The sequence below is a fragment of the Rhinolophus hipposideros genome, assembly GCF_964194185.1.
Source record: "Rhinolophus hipposideros genome assembly, chromosome: 20".
In the NCBI taxonomy this organism is placed as follows: domain Eukaryota; kingdom Metazoa; phylum Chordata; class Mammalia; order Chiroptera; family Rhinolophidae; genus Rhinolophus; species Rhinolophus hipposideros.
In genome coordinates, this window is record NC_138066.1 from 32,162,612 (window position 1) to 32,187,012 (window position 24,401).

Consider the following 24,401-nt stretch of genomic DNA (forward strand, 5'->3'; position numbering starts at 1 on the left):
GGGAGCTCATGGAGGTTGGGAGCCTTGCCTGGCTGGCCACACTGTCTCTAACTTCAGCCTCGCAGCCGGCATCTAAAAGGGCTCAGTAAATGGGGTGGCCACTGCCAGGTGTTGGCTCAGTTAGGAAAGACTTGCACAGAACCAGCCATCATCTCTCCTCTAAGCCTCTTTTTGACCATGTGCCCAGGAGGAGTTAGGAACAACAGTTTCCCTGTGGACAGGTAACTAAGTGTCCTGTAAGGTAGGCACGCATGCCTTGACCTTTTGAAGACTGCTAGAGTAGCCAGGCCAATCTCGTAACTTCTGAGAATACGTATTGGTGTAGTCTTTATCCCTTTGGGAGACTCAGAGGTTGCTGATGTGACCATAATTCATATTAAAATCTTTTCATAAACATAGTCATCAGGGTCACTAATGGTCCTTGCTTTTTCACTCTTGCCATACATGGCTGGGACTTCTCTTACCTTCTTGGCCACTTGTTCGTTTGGTTCTGGTATCACCCTTATCCACCACGCACCCCCAGCCCCACCCTGGGGGAAGGTGTTGGACAGAGCCCAGCAGGCTCAGGCACAGCTCCCCGCCTCTGCAGCTGGGGTTATAAATAACCACCAAAACTAAACAGTCAAATAACTGCATTTTGAAAATTGCTTTAAAAAAAAATCACTCTGATCCTGATTCAATAGCAGTTCTCCTATTCCTGCCCATCATTGCCCGCCTTCCTCCACCATCTACCTCCCTTCCCTGATCCAAGCTCCCGAGGGAAGTCAATCTGTGCATAAAGCCGTGGTATGATGAAGACATCTTTTTCCATATTTGACAGGGCCAAAGCCCTCCAGGGCTGTAGTTATAGTTACACGATGTTGTTATGGCAGCAGAGGCCTCAGGGCAACATATGTTCCTGGGTGGTAATTGGGTTTGCTTTAACAGACGGTCTCTCCCTGGGTTCTCCATGCCCAAATTCACTGATCAAAACAACCAGGGAATTGCCGTTATGGATGGGCCTACATTTTTTTATTCCAGCAAAACCAAATTTCTCTTTATTCCCCAGGATGGAACGTACCCAGTCATCATGGGTTGAGACTTTTTAGACTTTAGGCATTTTCTTTTATTCATTCAACAGCTGTTTATTGAGCATCTGATAAGGGCGAGGCATTGGGATTGGAACTGAATGCTCACTGTGAATAAATAGATGTGGTCCTTCCCCTCCTCGAACTGATGATGTGGGACAAAGTATATAGCAGGGGGCTGAGAGAGACTGACTCACCTGCCCCAACCCCCTCCACTTTTCAAAAATTATTAACCCAGTGTAATAACACTATATTTTTAAGAAAATAAAAGACATTCTTAAGCTCACTGCTGCCACAAAGCTATTTTTATTTTTTATATATTGCCTTCCAATTTTTCTCCATGTTTTATTACATGTGCATGTTTTTGTGTAGATGCATTCATTGTTTACATGAAATTTTATATTTTTCACATGTTCTCAACATTTTCCATGTTCCTCTAATAGTCTTCATAATTATAATCACTGTGTGACATTACCTTGTGGCACTGTGGCATAATGTACTCTCACTCCGCTATGTGAGCTTATTAAGGGTGTTTTATGTTAGATAATGTTGCAGTGAGTATTTGCATGCATTTGTAGCTCTCTTTTGCTTTTATTTCTACCTCTTACATATTGCTTGATTTTTTTCCCCAAAGACTTGGCCACATGTAAAGTGTCACCATCATTGTGTAAGGGTGCCAATTTTAAGACATTGTTCCCAGAACTGAGTGTTACCACTTAATAAAATCTTGCAATTTTAGTAGAAATGAAAACTGCACTTCAAATGTGCTTTTGATTTTGTTGCTGTAGTTAAGATACACGTTAGTCTTCCATGTGTGTATTTACAAGTTCTGTTTCCTCTTCTGTGAAATCCTATTATTCATTTCTCTACTGGGTCTTAATGATTTTCTTTTAAGTTTGAATGATAGATAGAGACATAGATAGATAAATAGATCTCTGTCTGAGCCACATTCAGCTACAGAGTCAGTGTTATTAAGAAGGCAAAACATTTGCTTCATGATTATTTCTCTAGTCTTTTTCTCTTCACTTGCGCTCTGGCTTTCTAGTTACCGAGTGGTAAACTCTTTGTCAAGTATGCGTGCTATTGAGAAAGAAAATGCGATTGTGAACAGAATGTGTAGATGACACATATGATACAATGAAGAGACAGGTTATGTCTGACTTCAGCAAGAGTTGAGGGCTACTTTACAGACTATAGTCATTCTTGCCCACTGTAGGAACCATGAAGGTGGCTCTGTAGACACTTTTTATTTTCCTGGGAGAAACTGAGTCCCAGAAAAAAAGGTTTCCCAAACCAGTCAACTTCAGGAGGATGAGAAATGACCTGCATGCTGCCATCTGTAAACTGTGGGTCATTTTCTTTGTTGGGAGATGCCTTCCCAGGAATGGGGCCTAGGAATGGGGCCCTCTGAGTCATTTACACATGCTTATCCAGTCTCCCTTGTGACTAACTGTACCCAGATGTGAATCAACTGGCCAAGGTGAGGGATGATGCAAGCTATAACTAGGAAAAACATGTCTCTATTCAGAGCAAACCAGCACATACATGTTCCAAATCCACAATCTCGGTCTTCGAAGTTTTGCTCTAACCAACTGAGGTTACTGATCTCAACCCAGTCCCAGGGGTTAAGAATGATTTTCTCACTTGTCTGGAAGTTACTTGAGGATGAGTGGGCATCTGGTCATTTTCTTATCTGCCTAGCCTTGCCAGTAGATGTCACTACACCAAACCACATTCTCTCCAAAGATAGGACTGGAAGGAAAAAGAGGGCTTCAGAAAGGCTGAGTCTAACCATCATGACCCTCTTCTCCCATGGCTTCCATGAATACATCTCGCAAGGATATGCAAATATACATGGTTCCAGACAGTACGGGGGCCTGTACTCAGCAGGTCAAACCCCAGCTGCTGGACAGAGTTAGAGTTCTTATCCAGGGGCCTTTCCCAGACTGGGTGGGGAACACAGATGCTATAGGAAGGGTGGCAGGGTGAGCAGACCATTTAAATGGGGGTATACGTGATAGACTTATCTAGGAACAAGAGCCATAGTCTTGGGTCTGTTCCAAACATCACTGTGGAGCTGATACCTCAGGCAAAGCACTCCACCCACCCTCCAACCCTGGCCCTGTCCGCACTGGCAGAGGCCATCCCTTGCCTGAGGGCTGCCAGGCTAGGGCTGGCTCATCAGTTTGGGGCCTCCCCAATGCCAGCCACACCATACCAGGACAATGGGGAAGTTCCTAGCAGTTCAAACCATCGGCACTGTTCTCCAAGACAAGTATAAGCAGCATTCGTAATCTGGGAACAAGAGGCACTATGAGCTCTTCTAGAAAGACTTTTGTTCCATGTGCTTCTGTAGGATAAAGACCAAAATCCTTACTGGGCCTGCAGTGTCCTGCACGGTTTTCTAGTTAACTCTCCAGCCCATCCCACACAACCTCATTCTCTGTGCTGCAGCCTAGTTGGCTTTCCTGCAATTCCTCAGGAGTGCACTGTTTTTTTCTACCTCAGGACCTTTGCACATACTCTTTACTCTGCCTGGAATGTTCTTTCCCCACACTCTTTTCCACCTATTTCCACTAATCTTTCAGATCTCAGGTCAAATGTTATTTCCTCAGGGAACTCTTTCCTGAAGCTTCCAGACTAGATCAAGTCCCCCATTTCTACACTCTTACAGCACCTTGTACTTTTCTTCATAGCACTTTTCTCAGTTTGTAGTGATACACTTATTTGTGTGACTATTTGGATTCCTTATCTTCACTCCCCCCAACACATACCCCAGACTATAGGTCCCATGTGGGCAGTGTCATTTTACTTACGATTGCACCCTTGGCTCCTAGCATGGTGCCTGGGGCTGAGTAGGCATTCAGTAACCACTGGATGTACAAAAGAATGGCAAATGGATAAATGAAGGAAGTTAAAAAACAACATAGTGTGACTCTTGTTCACACATTTATATAACATTCGTATATGAAATATAGTGCCTCATCACTCAGCTCTTAAGGCAGACAGAGTCCAGAGAAAGTCATCTAAATTGTTCAAGGGAAAAGTGGAGGTTACCATGGACTGTGGAAAGATGGAGGCTGAGGATATGATCCATGCACATGAAAATATAAAGGGGACAGATGCAGATTTGTTTACCAAATCCCAGAAGGTCAGCATGAAGGAAAACCTTTGGAAAAATCAGACTGTGTGTTACTACTCATCTCTATATCCCCAGCACTTAGCATGATACCTGGCACGTAGTAGGAGTTCCAGATACATATGTTAAACTCTTTTGTTGTTGAAGCTTAAAGGAGATTGACTTGGTTCTGGGCTAAGTAGTATGCAATTATTCACTTGGGAAACCCCAGAGGCAAAAAAAAAAAGAAAAGAAAAGTATGAATGGGGTCAAAAAGGGCTCCTTTACATGTACAGACAATAGCTGTACAATAGATTGTTTCAGGGACATTAGGGCTATTCAAGTCCCGTCCCTTGACCTTTTGAGATCATCCTTGTGAAGGGCAATTACCATGCACTCTCACAAAATGCATCTTCTTTCCACCAACAGGGTCCAAATTCTAACTGATATAAAGCGTTGGTCTCACCCGACCTCACATTGTTACCTCCTTCAGTGCCCTCCAGACTCTTGGGCACATACCCTCTTGGCCTCCTGGCCCTATTCTCCCCTGGTTTTCACCAGAGAAGGGAAAATCCCAGAAGGTAGTGCCCTTCAATCAGAAGTCAAAATGGCTGCATCTCTCAGGGCAACCAGACCCTGGGTCTGGTATTCCTGAGCCCACAGCAGGGAGGCCATTAGCCCCTGGCCCAAGAATCCCTGCAACCAGCACCCCTGGCATTTAGCTTTCCATCCCTGGCACTTAACCCCCTGGCCCCTTAAGCAGGGACATTTCAAATAGTTTTTCTTGGAGCCATGGAGGGTTCAAAAGAATTCTTGTACATTAAAAAAATAAATCCTCCAAAAACAGCCATTGAGCTGCTTGACCTCACTTATTTCTTCCCTCTCCCACAGCAGTGTGGGTCTTACAGAAAAGGATGAAGATTTGGATGTAAGTTCATTTCCCTCATTACAACGAGTTCCACTGGTCTCATCCTAGAGGGTACCAGAGTCTTGGGCTGGAGGAGAGATGAGGGCTGTATCTTCTCCCAAAGCTGGGCCTGAAGGCACAGACATCAAGAAAATACTTTGACTCTTGTCAATGGTTTGCAGATGCGTCATGGAAACTAGTCCCAGGGGCTTCCCCTCTCTGGTTTCCCCTCCTCCTCTTCCAGCAGTCTGTAAATCACTGAGTATTAAATACTGTCTGGAGGGACCCTTCTCCGCCCACCCCTACTCTGGGACTCCCTGCCAGGCAAAAGACTGCAAACCAAGCAGGGAGAAAAGGGGGAATGGGCAGCAGGCAGGGGCGCCCATCGTTTATCAACCAAACACAGTGGTCGGTCACTCTTTCCAGCAGTGCTCTGGCAGTCTGGGCAGGCAGTGCAGCCAGAGTTTTCTGGCAACGGAGAGCAAAGTCCAGCAAGAGTTCCCTTTACTTGGCTGCCACATCCCAAAGGTGGGGAGACAGTCAAGGGGTGAGTCCCTTTCTTTTTTGATTTTGTGGTTTCAGAATTAAAACACATTTTCAGTCCTGGATAGATTCTTACCTCCTTCCCACCCTCTTCTGCCAAGTCTTCCCTCGGGCCTCCTCTTGTAGCTTCTCTTTTGACCCCATAAAGAGCTTTCTCACTTTACCTGGCACACAACAGAAGTTTCTTAAGAGTCCCAGCTCCAGAGCTCTGGCATACTTTCTTAAAGGGCAGCACCACCCTTCTGCCTCCTTTAATCTTCTCTGATTTCTCCTACATGGAAATCCCCCAGCTTTCCCATCTCTCCCTACTCCCCAGAGGTTGGAAGCTCGGAGGAAGGGAATGGATTTGGTCCTAGACTAGTCCATTGAAGGACAGACATGCTTTTGCCAAGGAGAAATTCCAAAAGCATGTTCAACTCCCACACCAGGAACAGCTGGAACCTGCCAGACTCACCTTCATGATTTCTGAGCACAGCTTCCCTGAAATATAAACAAAGTCAGAGTTTTAGAGAGTTTAGTGGAAGTGACAAAGAGGCAGAGGAGTGGGTTATGGCATGACTAGTCTGGCCTATATTCCCATCTGTGACCTTCAACCTCTGGGAAAAGAGTGGACCTCCTAGGTCTGTATCCCTCTGACCTAGTTCACTAAACACCGCCTCCCCCACCTCCTGTCCAGTAGCAAATTACTTAGGCTATAGTAAGTGAAAGTTTTATGCTGTGTAGCAGGGGCAGATGGCCTATAGCATCCTGATTATATTACTTCCTTCCTGGAGCCCCGATTCTTTCTCTCTCCACAGGTGGTGCAGGCTTCTTGGGCATTCTGAGGAATGCACACCCACCATTGGTTCCTGGATCCCAGGATTTCTGATCTCTTTGTGAAAGAATTCAGAATTGGGTGTATAGAGCCAAGAAATTGACAGGGTTAGTATCTAAACCCTGGCTTGACATTCTGGGCAAACACCCAGGAGGTCAGAGAATTGGATGGAGATTTTGGGTGGGACTTCCAGGGAAGGTGCCAACTTGTGTGATATTATCAGAGTGGCATGGAAGAAGCAAGGCCAAGCTGCTTCCTACCCCAGCAGAATACAGGCTACATTGTAAACTGCCAGGCCTTTGCCCAAGTTGAATGGAAGCAGGGGTCACAGAGGCCACTGGTGGAATGTACTGGAACATTCCGGGCCTTTCTGCTGCACAACAACACAGCTCCTCGAGGCTTTGAGCCATCAGGGGCTTCCAGAATTGGGTACAAGATCCTCACCCTCTACCATGCATAGCAGGAGAAACCACCTGCTCTGAAAGTAACACTATTCTAAGTGCTGCCTAGTTACTAAGTGGAAGGAGTGTCAATCCAGCCCTTTGGGACTTTTTCTTTAGATAGAGACTCTTGGCTGCCAAGGCCATTTTGTTGAGCCAGAGCCATCTTGTAGAATAGATGTGTCGGGTACAGGATATCCACAGGAAAAACCAGAAATAGGCACCTAATTCAGTCAGGGCTGAAGAGTTGGATGAGATATAACCAGGCTTCCCTCTTTCAGAAGCAGATTTACAATGGAGGTAATGAAACTTAAGCGGCAGAGCCCCTCAATTGCATAGAACCCTTCCAAGGCCTTGTACCTAATTCTATAATTTTTTTACTCTTTAACTTAAAGAAGAACCCCGAAATGATATAAGCATTTAAGCTTCACAAAACCTGGAGCCTTTCCTATTGTCAGTCTGCAGGGCTTTTAGCCTCAACTTTCAGGAGTGATCAGAAACGTTAGTTGGAGAAACAAATAGTTAAGTAACCAATATTCACTCAGCATTGCCAGATGCAGTGGCTTACACGAGTTGCTGACAAGAAATACCAGAACAAATGGGTCCCTTTGCTCAGAATTGGGGAGAAAGGACAAACGTATATAAAATGACTTAGCAGCAACAATAAAGCTACCCATAAGCTAGTCCTCTTAAATAATGGGCTGACCCATTGACACACTGACCACCTGAGTCCCGAGAGAATCAGTAGGGTCTCACAAGATCAGTTGAGGAATGTTTGGAGGCAGTGAGGACTAATTAGAAGTTGAAGCAGATGGTAAAGAAGATAGAGTGGCGGGGGGAAGCTCATACGCCAAGGCACAGAAAACAAAACGGAGGAAGGGCCTGTGGTAATGTTTTTCAGTTATCTATTACAAAAGCCCTTTAGAGATAATATTTTTGGCTCTGAAAGTAAGCTCTGTAGCCTATGCCCTGGATCTAAAGGAAATCAGACTACAAACCAACTTTCAAATCATGCCTTCCTCCTGCTATATTTATAACATCTTTGAATTAGAATGATACCTGCTATCTGACGTGCATGCTGTGAGGGGACGGGAGAGGGACTGGACGTGGAATCAGATGCAGAATGTTTAGGATATTGTAGTTATTTGCTTCAGAGGTACTTGTATTTTTTTAGGCTGACTTGAAGACGGTAAATGGTAATAACAGTGGAGAAGAGGGAATTCTAAAGGGAGTTGAAACAAATAGGACTTTTGGTTTATATGCAGTCTCCTGGGAATGTACTTAAACCAACATCTCCTCTCCAAAGACTTTGATCTCTGAGTGGGCCTGGGAAAGTTGGGAGTGGGGGATGCAGACTGCTCCCATCATGGTGCTGCTCTAGAAACCAGATGCTTCCCAGGGTACCTGTAATTACATGACGCAGCAGAACTCGAGTTTATTTTAATGAATTTTTTTGTGAAGCGCCATCTGCATGCTGGTCACAGTGCTAGGTGTAGTAATTGGAGTGATGATGGAGACATACCAGTTCTCCTCAGGAAACATGTATCTTAGAGAGGAGGACATTTTTAAAAAATGAAACATGCCAGCCTGGATATTCCATAGGCCAAAGAGCCACATCTTATAAGTCTTGCCCAGTGATTTTTTTAGGGATGTCACGGGGGTAGGTATATTTGTTTCCAGAGACATGCCCTTAAAAGAATTGTAGGGTCTGCCACACATCACATAACTCTCATCCATAAAAATATGTCTTTTTTTTCTTGAAACATCTTGATTAAGGTATAAATTACATACCATAAAATTCACTAATTATACGTTATAATTATGATTTTCACTAAATTTATAGAGTCGTGCAACCATCATCACATTACCCTTTTAGATCATTTCCATCACCCCCCAAAGTTCCATTGTAATCCCTGCTCCCACACACAACCATAGGCAGCTACTGACCTGCTTTCTGTCTCTATAAATTTGCCTTTTCTGGACACTTCATATAAATGGTACTACACAATATGTGGTCTATTGTATCTAGCTTCTTTCACTTAACATAATTTTTAAGGTCCATCCATTCTATAACACATATCAGTACTTTGTCCCATTTTATTGTTGAATAGTATTCCATCTAAATTGTTTTATAAGTTATGTTTTGAGGTAACTCTGAATGGGATATATGACCCCTGGTCGCCTGTCCTGCTTCTGATTTGCTGAGTGGCCTCTGGCAAGTCCTTGCCTCGTCCAGGCATCTGTTTTTCCATCTGCCCAATGAGGGGGGCTAGATTATACATGGTCTCTAAGGTCTCCTCCAATTCTTTAAATAACAAAAACTACTTCGTATTTTTCACTGAGTGCCACTAAGTCCAGTATTCCAAAATTTTGATGTCTCTGATCCCACATGTACCGTTTACCTGTTTTAAAACTTCCACCATTTCCTTTATTAAGGATAAGGAATCATCATTTTAAAAAGGCTGCAGTTTTGCCAGAAAATTCAATTCCCACCAAGAGATAGGAAAAGAAGAATTAAGGAGTGAACATCATCCAGTCTGAATGAGAGAGAATGAACAGGTGAGATAACTAAGCCAGAGGACAGAAAGTGGTTGATGAGCTGCAGCAAGGGACAAAATGTGTCAAACAAAGTGCTGAAGATCAAAATCCAGGCCACCTGATTACCTTGGGAGTAAGAGGGAAGGGCTCTCCGGAGAGGGAGGCCACCAGAGTGGAAGAGTTGTTGAGGGCTGGGACCCCCTCCCTACTCTGTTCTCATAACCTCATTCATTCCCTCAACCCTCCTTCTCAGTCCCACTCAGGCTGCTCTGCTCCTTCAGTTCTGACCCCGTTTCCTCAGGATCTCGTTCCCTGAGGAGCCAGGCCTGACATTTCAGACAGAAGCTGAGGAAAGGAGGTAGGTCGGAAAGAGACACTGTGTGTCTGCGTCATCTTATTTTCTCTGTTTTATTATTTTGGAACCCCCGGGGCCAAAGACGTAAGCATGTAGACATTTACCAGGAAGTCTAGTCCCCCAGGTACCAAGGAATAGCAAAACTTCTTTATTCTCTGCTGCACAATTGCTACCGAGTATCTGATTTGGGAGGGCAAAAATGGTGATTTGGAATTTCCATTCTTGCTGGTTATTGTGGCATAAATGCAGAGGGTGAGGGTCAAGGTGCCCTGCAGGTAGGGCCAGACAGCATCTTCAGACCTGGAAGCGCCGTCAGATCTCAACTACCAGAACCCCAGCCTTCTCTTAATTCAGCAGCCAGCAGGATAAGGCTTCCGTGCTGATTCTCTGATCTGCCAGAACTCCTCACGGCCTTTACAACCTCGGGGCTTAGAGGGACTGCTTGGGAGTGGCTATAACTCTGCCTCACACCTAGAGGAAAAATAACTCCAATTCCCTGAGTCCTCATTTATTGTGACTTCTGTGGACATCCCAAGAGCAGGATGGGATCAAGAGACTAAGTAAGCATTTGCTGTTGGAACTCGCTGAGGAAAGTGATGCTCCTATAGATGAAAAACAATTCACCAATATACTTGGTGTTTGTAATCCCCCGTTTCTGATGTTCATGACTGCCTGTCTCTGACCCAAAGTCCCTGAAAGCAGGACCCAGGTCATATCTCAGTCGGAATAGCGTCTAGCCCAGTGCTACTTCTGCGTACAGGCCTCAAGGCTTGCTGAACTCTGAAGTCCAGGGTAGAGAGCATGTCTCTGAACATTATTATCATTCCTTAGTGCCTAGCTCTGTGTCTGGCATATACTGGTCATTTCAATAAATTTGTGATGAATAAATGAATGACAAGCATGTTGATAAGGATGACAGGGACAGTGATGAAGGTTCTTACAAGCTGGAAGATGTTTTATAAGGCAAGGCATCTCCTCTTAGCAGCATCCACCCCAAAGCCACAGCTTCTTTTATTGGAGGAAACAGACAGGCATTGATCTTCAGATGAGGTCTTTATCCTCCCATCATGCCCATGCCAGGAGGAGCTATCAGTGGTAGAGAAGAGAATAAGAGACAGCTGGTTGGGCATGATACCTGGGTAAGGAGAGGACAGGGATCCCCTATGCCTGCCTACCTTCTCACTCCTCCAGCTAGGTCAACTTTAGTATCTTTTGCCAGCAACTTATCAGGAAGCACCAGGACTCTCTGGACTCAGAAGATCCAATTCTTCAGCTGTGCCATTTCCACTGGCTCTTCTTTCACTGTTCAGGCCCTCAATTCCTAGTACTTTGGCTTTGGAACAAAATTTAAATCCCATGTCCTTGGGACCTTCCCATATTATCCTTCTCTCCAAGGGAAGAATGCATCTGTCCAATAATGTGCCATTTGATCTTTTCAACAACTCTGTGAAATTGATGGATTCTGGCATAAAGAAAGGGCATCACTTGCCCAAAGTATTTCACAATTCTTCATTCCAGAGTTTTTACCTCTAACACAGACTGTATGACTCAAACAATAAAGAAATCACTCACCATCTCCTAAGACTGCCTAAGAATTTACATGTTGAAGGGTCCTAAAATGGAATAAGTTGTGAGGCAAGAACATATTTCAAGAGACCAACTAGCCCACCCTTTGGCTGTTAGGCCAATGGTCTAGAAGTTGAGTGTTCGTTGGGAAACTACTAGAATCTGGAATCAAAAGACCTAGGGTGTAAGTCCGGGATCTGCCATTTACTATGTGGATGACCTTGGGCAAGTCTTCTAGCCTCTGTGACTTAGCCTGCTGTAAAATAGAGACAATGTCTGCATTTTCTATCTTACATGTTTATTGTGAAAATTAAATGAGATGATGTATGTGAAAGCTATAAAGTACCAGACAAGAGTTCATTTTAACATCTCAGCCAAATGTACATCTTTGGAAATTCTTTACGTAAAATAGAAATAGAAATCCTTAATATTATAAGAAGGTTTTATGAGAATAGAGATTGGGAATTCAGCTCTGGAGTCAGGATGCCTGAGTAACCTTAGGCATGTTATTTCTTTCTGAAGCCTCAATGAAGAGGAGATAATACTCCACTCATAGGTGTGGTCATGAGCATTAAATGAGATAATGTATGCACAGTGCTTAACATGTACCTGGCATGGAGAAAGGAACTCAGTGAATGTTAGCTGCTACCCTTACTGATTTTATTAATGAAGATTGGAGGCAGGTGGTTCAATAAGATCTCATAGAGATCTGAGCTAGGAATCAAAAGGACTCATCTTTTGAGCCCCAGTTTGCACCATACTAAGAATTCTTGCTTTCCTTCTTCCAGATTTTCATGAGGATTTTTTTAAGTATATAAAAACTTTGAACTAATTGGAATTGAGGAATGTTATAAATTGCAAGATTTTTTTTTTAAATTTAGTTAAGTTTATAAAGACTGAAGTTTTTTTATCCGTTCATCAGTTTTCATTCATTTCTATCTGCCTTTGGTAAAGTCCTCTTCATGGAAAAGGAGTATAGCATTTCCCAATCAATAAAAAAAGATTTCAAATGTCAGATCTTGAGGTAAATCCTTCAAACCTACAAGAGCACACTCTGCAAAGAAAACCTTTTCTTCAGGATGTTCCATTGCTTCAGTTTGTTCTGTGTATGTAGGCTGATTTTAATATTCAGTCAACTCTTGAATTTCCACTTTGGTTATTATCTGCTTTCAAAATTTAATCCCAGAATGGCCTCATCTTGCTTTGCGGCATGCTCCCAGATTACCTCTTCTTCTCTGATTAGTTAGTATGGCTTCAGGGAATACCTTCGTTTTAACATTAAACTGGGCAAAAACAGAAATAGAACGATAAATTTGTAGCAAGATCAAAAATAGAATTCATAGCTAAATATAAATCTGGAGGGAATTATCCAATTATTTGGATGGTCCCTTATCACAGACAATCCAGGGTTGATTGCCTTTTGCTTTTTCCATATATAGAACAAAATCGTTAATAAATACAAATGGTAATGTTTTTTTGTTTCTTTTGAAGAATAATAATTGTTAATAGTAAATTAAATGTTTTTTTCCTCCAAATGTCTTCATATAGATCAATAGCATGTGATTTTTCACAACTGCATTCATTCTCTTTAGGGACTATTCAGGCTCACTTTGACTTGTAGGTCAGAGAGCATTGAACTGAGAAGACCAGAATTTAGCATGGAGTCACTGAACAAATTTGGGCAAAATTTTCACTTTACTTCCATTCTGCTGTGATAGACTTGGAATGAAAGGCTCTGAAGAGAAATTCCTGCTCCTTGACAGTCTCAATTTAACTTTCAGGCTAGAAGGTTTTTCTTTTTTTTTCTTTTTAGGTTGGACCAACACCAAGTAGGGACTTGGAAACGTGGAGAAAGACAAATGTGGGTGTCATAAGAGGCTCGGTAGCCATTAAGTGCACGAATATAATGCAAATCGCATGCAAACGTGTGCAAACTTTGCATTAATTTGTAGACTTTTTGGAGCTTGCAAGCAGCACTGAGATCCTGAGGGCTCAAAACGAATATTTTTAGGTTACACCAAAAGTAATGCTTTTTGAGGTTGTTGCTTTCTTAGTGCTTGCTAGAACTCAACTGCTGAAAGTTTGACACTCCTCCCTACCCCCCATAATGATTTCAGTAATGCTTGATTCCATCTTACGTCTGGTCGCGCCCCCACTCAGCCTGACGTCACGTGACATTCATTTGCATACTACCTGGGACTGGGTGTGACGCACCCCTTTTCTGCGTCTTCTCATTGGTGGCGCCTGAGAACCAGCCCTCTTCTGGGCAAGCCAATCAGCGGCCCCTCGGATGTGCGAAAGCGGGGATGAGTGGGATGGAGGTGGGGTTTTGGGTTGGATCGCTATGCAGATTGACCAATCATCCTCTGGGAAGGGAAGAGCAAGCCGTGAATTGGTTGGGAGGAGGGGTCTGGGAACCGTAGGCCAATGAGAGCTCTAGCTTGAGGGGGCCGGTCTCCGCCCCGTAGGGCAGATAAGCAGCAGCAACGGGGGTTGGGAGGGTTGTTTGGGGCTCGCTGTGGGGCCGAGGCAGGCACTCGGGCGGGCGATGGCGGGGGCCGCAGCGGGCGGCAGAGGCGGAGGTGCCTGGGGGCCGGGGCGAGGAGGGGCCGGAGGGCTCCGGCGGGGCTGCTCTCCCCCAGTCCCCGCCGGCTCCCCCCGGGCTGGGCTGCAGCCGCTCAGGGCCACGGTCCCCTTCCAGCTGCAGCAGCCGCACCAGCGCCGGGACTGGGGTGGCCGCGCAGGTGAGCTGGGCCTGGAGCGGGCACCGGGAAGGAAACGTTGGGGGAGGGGGGACGCGTGATGGGGGAGGAGTATGGGAAGAAGTGTGAGGGGAGAGTGGATGGGGCGAGCGAAGAGAAAGGGGGTCGCGCATAGTCTGAGAGGGCGGAGGGAGCGAGAGCGAGGAGGCGTGAACGGGGGGTGCACCGCCGGGACAGTGCGGGGAGTCGGGGCCCGGAGCTGAAGGGAGGGACCTGGTAGATGGAGGCTGGCTTTGGGGGCGTAACCGAAAAGTGGGCAGAGTGTGGTGTGGGGGTGAGAGGAAAATGCAGGGGTGGCAGCGAGGTGTGAGGAAAGAGTGAGTGGCGCGTGATGGGGGCGCCCTGTGCAGGGCTGGCGCTGGAGCGAGGCGCCGGTGGGCGCTGGACGTTTGCACGGGGAGGGGGAGGGGCATGAAGGAGAGTCCTGTGGAGCCATGTGTTACTTCTCCAACTTGAGTTTGGTCCCAGCGTCCCACTCTACAGCTCTGGAGTTCCTTTCCTCACCACTTTTACTGCGCTTCCCTTGTCTGCCACCTCCAGGAGCTGATTTCATCTGAGCCGTTGGAATAAGTTAGTTTAACGGTTTTGACTACGGTATAAACGCTCCGCTCCCCTACATTCCTCCTGGTGTGTCCCAGAAGTTGTATGTTCCCAGATCACTGACTTGCTTAATATGGCTGTCTCATTCCAACCATCTCGCGGCGCGTGCGTGCGTGCGCGCGCTCGCGCGTGCGTGCGTGTGTGTGTGTGTGTGTGTGTGTGTGTGTGTATTTGTGTGTGTAGGACTTGGGCAGTTTGCCCCCTTCCATTTTCTCCTCCCCCCACCAAGGCCGTTTTGTCCTGGGCATTGCCAGCCAACGTGGCAGTGGAGTGAGGGTTACAATCAAGTACAGGAGCAAATACCTCCACTTTCTGAACAGCCCTGAAAACCGTGTCTTAATAGCAGCTTGATGTGGGTGTGGGGAAACTAGGGAGGAATAAGCTTACCTGACCACCATCAAAGCTGTGATGGGCCCCCCCCCCCAAATGCAGGCATTTATGAATAGGAAAAGGAACCTACTGCATGAAGACGTTGGCAATAAGTTGAAAGTGAGGCTTGCATTTGATTCACACCAGATGTGAAAAGATCACTGCACACTTCCAAAGTCTCAGAGCCTACCAAATGTACAAAAGTCATGCATGGTCTCTGCCATCTAACGGTTAATGACATTCTCTAAACCAGAGTTTCTTGAGCTTTTATGTGATTATTAAGCTTAGTTATTGTACATTGCCCTCCCGAAAGTATAGCTACTACAGTGCCTTCTAGGTAAGAATGGAATAAAGAGGGTCTCTGAAGTAGAAAGTCCAAGTCTATCTGGACCTCATTGTAAATGTTAGCATTGCATCTTGGAATGCAGCAACTCAGTCAAATCTGGTAGCAAGATGGTAACCAACTAGTAAAAGTATGTCTAGAATTTGGCGGTGTAGAGCAAAGCAATGCCCAGACAAACTCATGCCTATTGTGAGCTGTAAAGCAAACCACAAGACTACAAACCTGTTAGTTTTGTTTAGGCTCCTTTGGAGCCCAGGGAAGTTAGAACAGCGAGCATCTTAGTCACTGTTAGTAGAAATCAACAGAAAGCCTGCCTGTGTCGTAGCTAGAAATCTATTAGTCATATTTTTAAGAGCAGTTATTCAGTGTCTACTACAGCACTCATATTAAAAGGACAAACACTGATGGATGCTGTGGAAAGGAGATGAGTGTAGATTTGGATGACTGGGTTCTTTACACAGCCTGTGCCTTTCGTATGGCAAGGGGTCCCGAGATACTGGTGGAAACATAGGAAGCTAGAGTTCTGCATAACCTGTCTGATGAATTTAGGGCAAGTTGGGTGGTCTCTTGCTTAGGTTGGGGATTGGGCTGATGGATTATTTCTCCACCTGTTAATATCCCTGCAGCATTAATAAGGCATTTACCTGTGTAGTGGGATTATCTATAGATTTTCAGGAGAGAGGAAAGAAAAGAAAGAGTGTCCTGAGTCTGGGGACTTCTTTGTAGCCAGACATTAAGGGAATGTACCAGATCTTTGGTTTGGGATCACATCAGGTTTTCTACATGTTAACTTTAACCCATTCTTTGGCCCTGAGAAGTGGTAAAAGTGGTTTCCTCTAGGCCATATATACTAGAAGGAAATGGCTTGCAGTCATAAACCCTTAAGAGAATGGCTTTGGGTGCCAGAATGCCTGGGTTTCCAATCCAGGTTCTGCCATTTACTAGCTGTGTGGCTTGAAGGGAGTTACATAACTTCTGTGCCTCAGTTTTCTCATCTGTAAAATGTGAATAATACCAACATCATAAAAATCAAATGAGGTAATAAAGTGCTTAGAACAGTGCTTCGCACATAGATCCTATAAAAGTGTTTGCTGCTGCTTATATTGTTATTCTTCTCTCCACCTAGCCAAGGTGAGAGCACTGTTGTCCAGAGCCCATTGCCTTTCAGGCTTCAAAGAGAAAAGCCATATTGGTTTGAAACCAGTACTGCAGGTTTCAGAATTTCAGGGCCTCCCTTTGCACTTTTATTCCCTCATGTTTTAAAATGAGCTATCTCAACAGGGCTCTGAAACCCAACTATTTAAAAAGGCCACGTGAGCTGGGACTGGGTTTCAGGAACAATTAAGTGTCGTCACTTTTTCTGTTTCCCATCTGAAAGTGATGTCATGCTCAGTGCTGTGCAGTTATCTCCACCACACACGCTGTTGTGTTCTTGACAAGATATATTAGACCTTTTATAAAATGGTTATGGTTAAAGAGCAGTATTTACCTTCTGTGGCCATTCATCCAAAAGGGATGTCTTCATAAAGTGAGGAATGGCCTGGGCTAGGGGTGTGGAAGGCAGAAGAGAGCAGAGAGAAAAATGAAGGTCAACTTTTAAGAAAACTAAGAGCCACTAGTGGGTAATAGAAACCCAGGATAAATATCTTATGCAATTGCCCCTTTAATTAAATTCTCATTTGTGTCCTGGAGGCTGTCCGTGTTTATGTTCTTCCAGGACCACTGATGATGGACAAAATGGGACTAGGAGGTGAATCGTTCTGGGTCCTAGTCTTCCTATCTTGTTTAGTGTCTTTGTCTCCATATCCCTAGAATGAAGCTGATGTTTAATTCAGCTTTGCAAATTCTTCTCCATCAGACAAGTCCCACTGGGGCCAGCCAGGTCCTAGAGAAGCCAAATGCTGCCTCTGTACCTCCTCCGAACCTTCTTAACCTAGGGGTTGGCAATTAGGGACTAGAGGCCAAATCCAAGCCTCTGCCTGTTTTTATAAATAAAGTTTTATTGGAATACAGCCATGCCCCGTCATTTAGGTATTGTCTATGGCTGCTTTTGCACAGCAGTGACAAAATTGAGTAGTGATAGACACCATTTGGCCCATAAAGACTAAAATATTTACTCCATGGCATTTTATAGAAAGAGTTAGCCTTAAACAGTGTTCCTGACCATTATTTCTACCGTATGTAAAGATCAGTTTCAAATGTGTGTAGTATACACTTCAGAAAATCCTAAGGAGGTAAAGAAAACTAATAAGCCCGTGTCCCCACTCATATTTTAGGGGTAAAGAAAAGGGGTTATCAGCTCCCAGTTCTCAATCTTTATGGAAAATCAGCACATGTGAATCCAAGCTGCCCACCCCCGCCGTTGTCAGGTGACATGTGTTCAGTAGACATAAATTAAATTGGACTTCCATAAAAGCTTAATTGTTAGGCACATTTGCACCCCCTCCCCACTTACCCCTCCGTGAAAACCTAACAACCCACAACTGCAGTGAACACATTTTTAAATCAGATGGAAATTACTTTAGGTTTATCTCCTGTTTTGGATTTTTCTTGTTGCCTTTTATTTTTCTGAACAGATCATTGAGAGCTGGTAGTAGTCATGGCTGCCCTAAAATACTGGCTTCCCCACAGGGACATAAGAAGAGTTTATTTCAAATGTTGAGTAGGTTCTCCAGGATGGTCCTTTCAGTGAATATAAGGCAGCATTGTTATAAGAAATGCTATTGGTAATTATTAAACTCCTTTCCTTGCAGTGCTTTGAAAACTTAGGTCTTAGGGCATGGGTGTTTAGCTAGGTGTGGAACCGCATAAAGGAGGTTGCTTATGAGAGACCCGAGAGAAAGCCCTCTTCAAACCATGGTCCTTCTGGACCCTGGTGCCAGAAACAGCCTGGAGATTAGAACAGAATGTAACTTTTCTATGCCAAAGAGCCATCGTGCTTTAACTGCACTTGGGGGTGCAGTGAAAATCCTATAAGAGCCACAGTTGTCCTTCAGAACCCTGTGAGTGAGGGAAGCATTAAACACCAGGCACTTCCCAGCCTGGCACTGCTAACTTGCTTTTGACAGCTTTGCTAGCACGAGGCACATGGTCAGCAAAATGCACTGCTCAAGTATCTGACTCTTAAATGTTATCATCAGTGATGGCATTCTTGAAATTGCGGGTCACAGGGCCTCGTTACTTTATCCCTTTCGTACCTAAAGGTGTGGATCCATTTGTTCTTCAGTATTTTGATAGCAAAAGATTCTGTGTATATGGGAAATTCTCCGCTTATGTAACACAGAGCTAGGATATTTTAAACCATTTGAGGTCAGTCAGTGGAGAAGGGGTGAGAACAGTGGGGTGTGGTGGTAAAACGACATCATTCTCTCTCGTTCCAGATATAGATAGATCTCTAGGAAATTTGAGGCAGGATTGCAAAACTTTCATAGTTAGGTGGCAATATGAGTGTTCCCAAAGTGGTGGCTGGGCGTTAATAGCCAGAGAGTACTTTCCCTGCATTTTCTGCTGGTGCGTCTTGCTGGGCACCAAGGCCACACTATTCCTTGATCTTATTGGAACTGCCAGAAATTGGGCGTCCTCCTCCAGATTCTCACAGCTCTCATGGAGAGCCTTGTGCCAAAGGATTCAGACTTTAGGGTGTGACATGTTCCCAGGGCCGGTCTGGTTTTGCGTTCTCATTGACACCACCACGTATATCAAATGCTATGTGGCACTGGCTCCAGTGCTTTACTAGACTTCTCTGGGCTTACTCTTATTTCACAGGCAGTTTGGAGCCCTTGTAAGGGGCTGGGAGGAAAACCTTGTGTTTCCTTCCCAGTTCAGAGCCAAGCTGGGCGCCTGCTAGCCAGTTAGTTTAGTGAGAATAGACAGTCTCTTCATGGGTTAATGAGTTTCACTTCCCTCAGAGATGGATAGAAGAAAGAGCAGGAAAGAGTGGAAACAGAGGAAGGATGAGAGGGAAAGCTGGTCAACTTTCTACCTCTGCCTGAATTGAATCTTCCCAGAGGGCTCCCTTTATTTGGTTTGCAGGTTTATGAATTCACCAAACATTAGCCGAATCTATTCACATTGTTTGGTCAAAAACAAGTCCTGATCTCAGAGAGGAGTTTTGGATTATATTTGAAGTTAGAAATGACCTGTGCTCCAGTTCCTCTCCAGTCGTTGGGAGCTTGGGAAGGGGCCATTGTTGGGAACAGCTGTATGGTGGAAGGCCTCCAGCTCCTGGTCCCCACTGAACCTCCTGGTTTTGAAAACTCTTCCTGGCACTTTGCTTTCTCCTCCACACTTTTCCTCAGGGTCACTCCAAAGCTGAATGCCCAGCTTGGAGTCATTTAAATATTTATCCTCAGGCCCAAAGAATAAGCCTCAATTGACTTTTGCTGTGTGGGCGCACCATAGCCAATCAAGGGTGGCTTTAATGAACTTAAAAGAATGCTATCAAAGTATTTCATAATAGGAAAACTTTTCACTTCAGCCCCTGGGGAACCTGGAACTGCAATCTGGGCTGTGTACAGACACTTACCCTGCCCTACTCACGAGCCACAGACAGCTGACACCGGGGGTGGATGGAGCGCCTTGGGCTCAGCCCTGCCTGCACATTAGCAGTTCTGCCTCCAGCTCCCTAATAAAAGGGGTGGAGGTCGGGGGAGGCCTGGGAAGACTCCTCTGAGGGCTTGGGTTGATCTGAAGCAGCAGGCCTATGCTCAGGGTGGGAGGGTTTTTCTCCGAGATGTCTGAATGTGGCTTATTAGACGATGGGCAGTGTGTGACCCTGTGCTTCCTAGCTTGTGAGTGGTGGGTGTCTTTTCTAGGGGGAACGATGTCAACAGGCATAGATCTAGTCTACCACCAGATCTGCCACCTGAATCTCTTATCTGATCCTAAGTGAAAATGTGCCGGAGAGCACTGAAGTCTAACCGCCTTGAGAGGCAAAGGTAGGATTAAACGTACAACTACAAATAAATAACACGTCCACAAGTGAGTCAAATATATTTTCAAGCTGGAGGAGACTTAGAATGAAGGAATACTGTATTAACTAAGTGTTAGGGTTAGAGAATTATTCAGTTTTGGATAGGCTTTTTTTCTTTTTTTTTAATTAGCCATTATATTATTCTCCCTAAGGTTAAATTAAGTTTTTACTCTCCCTCCCTTTTCAGAAGTGGCATTGGTGTGTGTTCCTTAACTTTCTCAAATCTCTTCTTTAGTTCCTTCTACCTCATGTTGGAAATTGTGTGCCTGCCTTTTTAAAAAGTAGGCACCTCATGTTTCAAGTTCAAGTGCATTGGAACTCACCCTGCAGCTTGAACAGATTTGAGTGTTTTTGCAGAGGGAGGGCCAGGGCAGATGGGGAGTGTCGTGCTCAATAAATACTTGTTGGATTGAGTTGCTGGAAAGGCAACAGGGGTGGGGAGAGTGAGCCACACTTCCCCCAGGCTCACTTGAAGTACTTTCTGCCATTTCTGGTCTCCATACACTGTGCCCCTTTATAACACCTCTCTTCAGCTACTTACACCCCCTCCCCCCAAGTATTAGTTTCTCTCTCTCTCTAAATCACTGTTCTCCTATTCATCCTGGTCATTGGGCTTGAAACCCAGTTGGTGCCAAAGACGTGGCATTTCCATGGATGTCATTGCTAGGCCGGTAGGCGCTCTTCCCCACATACTTACGGCCAGCAGGTGATTTGGGCAGTTAGTTAACAGGTCAATCCATGGAAACAGCCAATGTTTAGGATTTTGTTATGATTTTATAAAAAAGCCAGGCTACCTGGCCTTAGGCTTAGGTGTGAATATGGGTGGGAGGCCAAGGAGACCAAGATGAATTGTGGATGTCCTTTGACTACAGGTAGATTTGTACCAAATTCCTAGGAGTGCTATAATGTATAGCTAAGGAAGGCAGGAAGACTAAATCTGAACTGGTGACTTTTCTAGGCCTGGGAGCAGAGTGGTCTACTGGCCCTAGGGTGGCTTCTTAGGTAGGATCAGGCTGGAAGCCCTTCCTCCCAAGCCAGGTGCCATCCAAGCAGTGACACAAAGCACGGCTGGAAATGCTGGAAAGAAATGCTCATCATTCCCTAAGCCCTGGGTGCTATATAGTTATATCAGCTGCCACAAACAGTGTCAGCCATGGAGGCTGTGTTCCCCTGTCTTTAAAGTTGCCAGCCACGGGCCTGGGCTTAGTCAAAATGGTTTTATAAACCTGCCCTGCTGGGGGTAACTTTGAACAGAGTGAAAATGTGATTGGGAGGAAAGAACGGCAGTTTCTCTTACTTCCTCCTCCCTTCTCTTCTTCCCTACCCCACACATTGCCTTTCCCTTTAAGGGTTTTCTGTGCTCTGTGCATGTTTGATCACCCGCACGGCTTTGAGAGAACCACTGCTGATAGCACGTGTGCTCCCTGCCCCACACCTGCAAGCTGGCTGAAAACCTGCCGCACAGCCCCTGTTTGGGATTGTCTTTGTAACTCACGCCCATCAGATATGACATACACACTGGGGTGGAGGGTGGAGGTGGATAACATTTGGCATGACAGAGGAGATGCAACCAGAGAGCTTTCACAGTATTATGTAGTCTGGATTCAGAGATTGGGGCGCGGAGGACAATGTGAGTCACGTCCATGGGATGTGTGCACATCTTTATGCTAAGAGCAGCACCTGGACTCTTCCTCATTAGAACCGTAATCCTGGCGAGCTCTGCGTTCACAGGAGAAGAGGAAAACAGCTGCTTCTGTGAATCCCAACTCTGGAAGGCCCCCACTTTCATCTGTATTTTTCAGGGAAGTTGAGAGTATAGATAGATCTTAGGTTTTGACAATGTGTTCCATTTGTTTAGCACTTTGGTCACGGTCGGTGCTCTTGAATGTTTCTCATTCATCCACACGACGGTCTTGTAGGTGCAGCTGACATTTAGTAGTTTTTCCAGATAAGGCAACTGAGGCCCAGAAAGGAAGTGACTTGCCCAAGACCATGTGACTAAGAAAGCCCTTTTGCTTCTGATCTCAGGGCTCTTTCCATATAGTCTGGACAGTCCGTTGTGAATTTCCTCCCCAGCTGGCATCCTCTGCTGCCTGCCCAGCACATGCCCAGCCTTTGTTTCCCTTCTGCTTGTATATCTGTATTCCAGGAACAAAAATTCATTTGTTCAATTGACCAAATTGGAGAATTAGAAAGGAAAATGATCTGCAAAGAAGTCTGTCTGTTCCGTTAGCACCCTATAAGTGACTGTCCACTTGGGGTGGCTAGTTGGAAAGTGGTGGTTATTATATTATATGTGTGATATGGTCGTGTGCCTTTTGAGTGTTTCCAACTGGTTTGAGATATGCAATTTCCATGTGGAATGAGAAGCTAACCAGGGACAGTTAGGACCCAGGAGGCAGGGAGGGTTTTCCTGCTTCTGTGGGGTCATGGTCATAGTTCCTGAGCTTGGGGCCATATCAGGGAGATACTCCTTAAGGTGGAGCTTATAGAAAAGAGTTTCTTTCTTAGGTGTGACTATGTGGAACCCAAAAGAGCACCTGGGGATAAGTGTGGGTGGTGCATTCCTTTGGTGGGGGGTAGGTGCAGGTGGCATTCCATCATGATGACAACTTAGTCCTCCACGTAGGGAAACCCTGGTGCATACCTCCCCCGACCCTCGCGACGCTGTACCTGAGCATGTCTCCCTCTGCTAGCTTTAGGTCACCTGGGACTGGAGTCATTGTGATACATGATAGTGCCTTTCTGAGACCAGCATGTGCCCAGTAAGGGGCATAGCGGGGACTTGAACTCTAGATAAAGTCCATCTAGGGACTTGGTATCACGGAGAATTGCCCGGCCTGCTTCATACTGGTTACCTAACCCTCCCGAGAGGGTTATGGGCAGCTCTTACCTCCTTACCTCTCTTACCAACCAGATTCTGTATAGAATTCTTGAATGTTCGAATAACCATATGCTTATGTGGAACCTTTATTTCCCAGTTACTTCCCAACTTCAGAAGGTAAAATCCCATTATAACATTATAAAAATGATTCTGTATAATAAAGCTATTTCCATGGTTCATATAAATGCTTTGTGGTTGTTTTTTGTGGTTTTTGTTGTTTAAAGAAAAAGACGAGTAATCACCTACCTTCTGTACCACGTACTTTTTCTGGTCCCTGTCCGTGTAAGTTCATCTCAAAAGCAGAACACTTGGTGCTTGCTGTTTGCTTTGAGGTAGGGAGAAGGGAGCGGAGCTGCGGAGCCATCACCCAGGAGCAAGGCCCCTTTGCTTTCTCTTCATCTTGAACCTTCCACCCTCCAATACTTCCTTCTTGTTTTCAAACAGAACACCACACAAAAACCCAACTAAGGACAATGTATGTGTGTATCTGAATGTGTGTGTGGCAAGTGTGAATGTAGGAGAGTATGTGTTTGTATGTGAGAAAAAGTGCACATGAAAGAAAGCAAGTGATAAAGCAGATGGGGCAAATATTTAACAATAGGCGGATCTGGGTAAAGGTTACATGAGTGTTCTATGTACTATTCTCATTCTTGCATGTATAAGTTTGAAATCACTTCCAAGTAAAACGTTTAAAAAATGAATACATGCTAGACTAATTTGACTGTACCAGGCGTTCTTCAGAAGTTTTCTTCCACCATTCTTATAACATCTCTTATTCTCTCCCATTTAAGAGACGAAACAACTGCAGCCCAGAGAAGTTAATGACTCGTCTGAGTTCATGTAGCACATTGGAGCAGAGGCAGGATTTGGGCCCAGGTGTTTTCCGTGATAGTAGGCCACCTCTCAGGACACTTCTCAGGCTTGACCTTACTGGCTGGACAAGGGTGGCATCCGAGTCTGAGAACGGTTGGGAGACTGCTGCTGTGTGTTCGAGCCCAGTCCATTCCCCACATTGACCCAGCAGGGGGATCACCAGGGTTGTCACAGTCTGCTGAAACGCACTGAGAATATTTAGGATGTCCGGTACCGTCTAGGGGAAAACTGCTTCTGCTTCCTTATTCTA

At 45.1% G+C, this 24,401-nt stretch overlaps 1 protein-coding gene across 3 annotated transcripts in view; it reads left to right on the forward strand.

Annotated features, from left to right (window-relative positions):
• Positions 1–24,401, forward strand: part of FAM117A (family with sequence similarity 117 member A) — a 58,208-nt gene that overhangs the window by 3,472 nt on the left and 30,335 nt on the right. For 2 of the 3 annotated variants that reach the window (XM_081029256.1, XM_081029258.1), the window contains exon 1: positions 13,866–14,092. The exons of the other annotated variant lie outside the window; for it this stretch is intronic. In XM_081029256.1, the coding sequence (XP_080885382.1) occupies positions 13,897–14,092 (196 nt within the window). In that variant the 5' untranslated portion in view covers positions 13,866–13,896. Of the gene's footprint in view, positions 1–13,865; positions 14,093–24,401 lie in introns of those variants that run through there. 3 annotated transcript variants of the gene reach the window in all.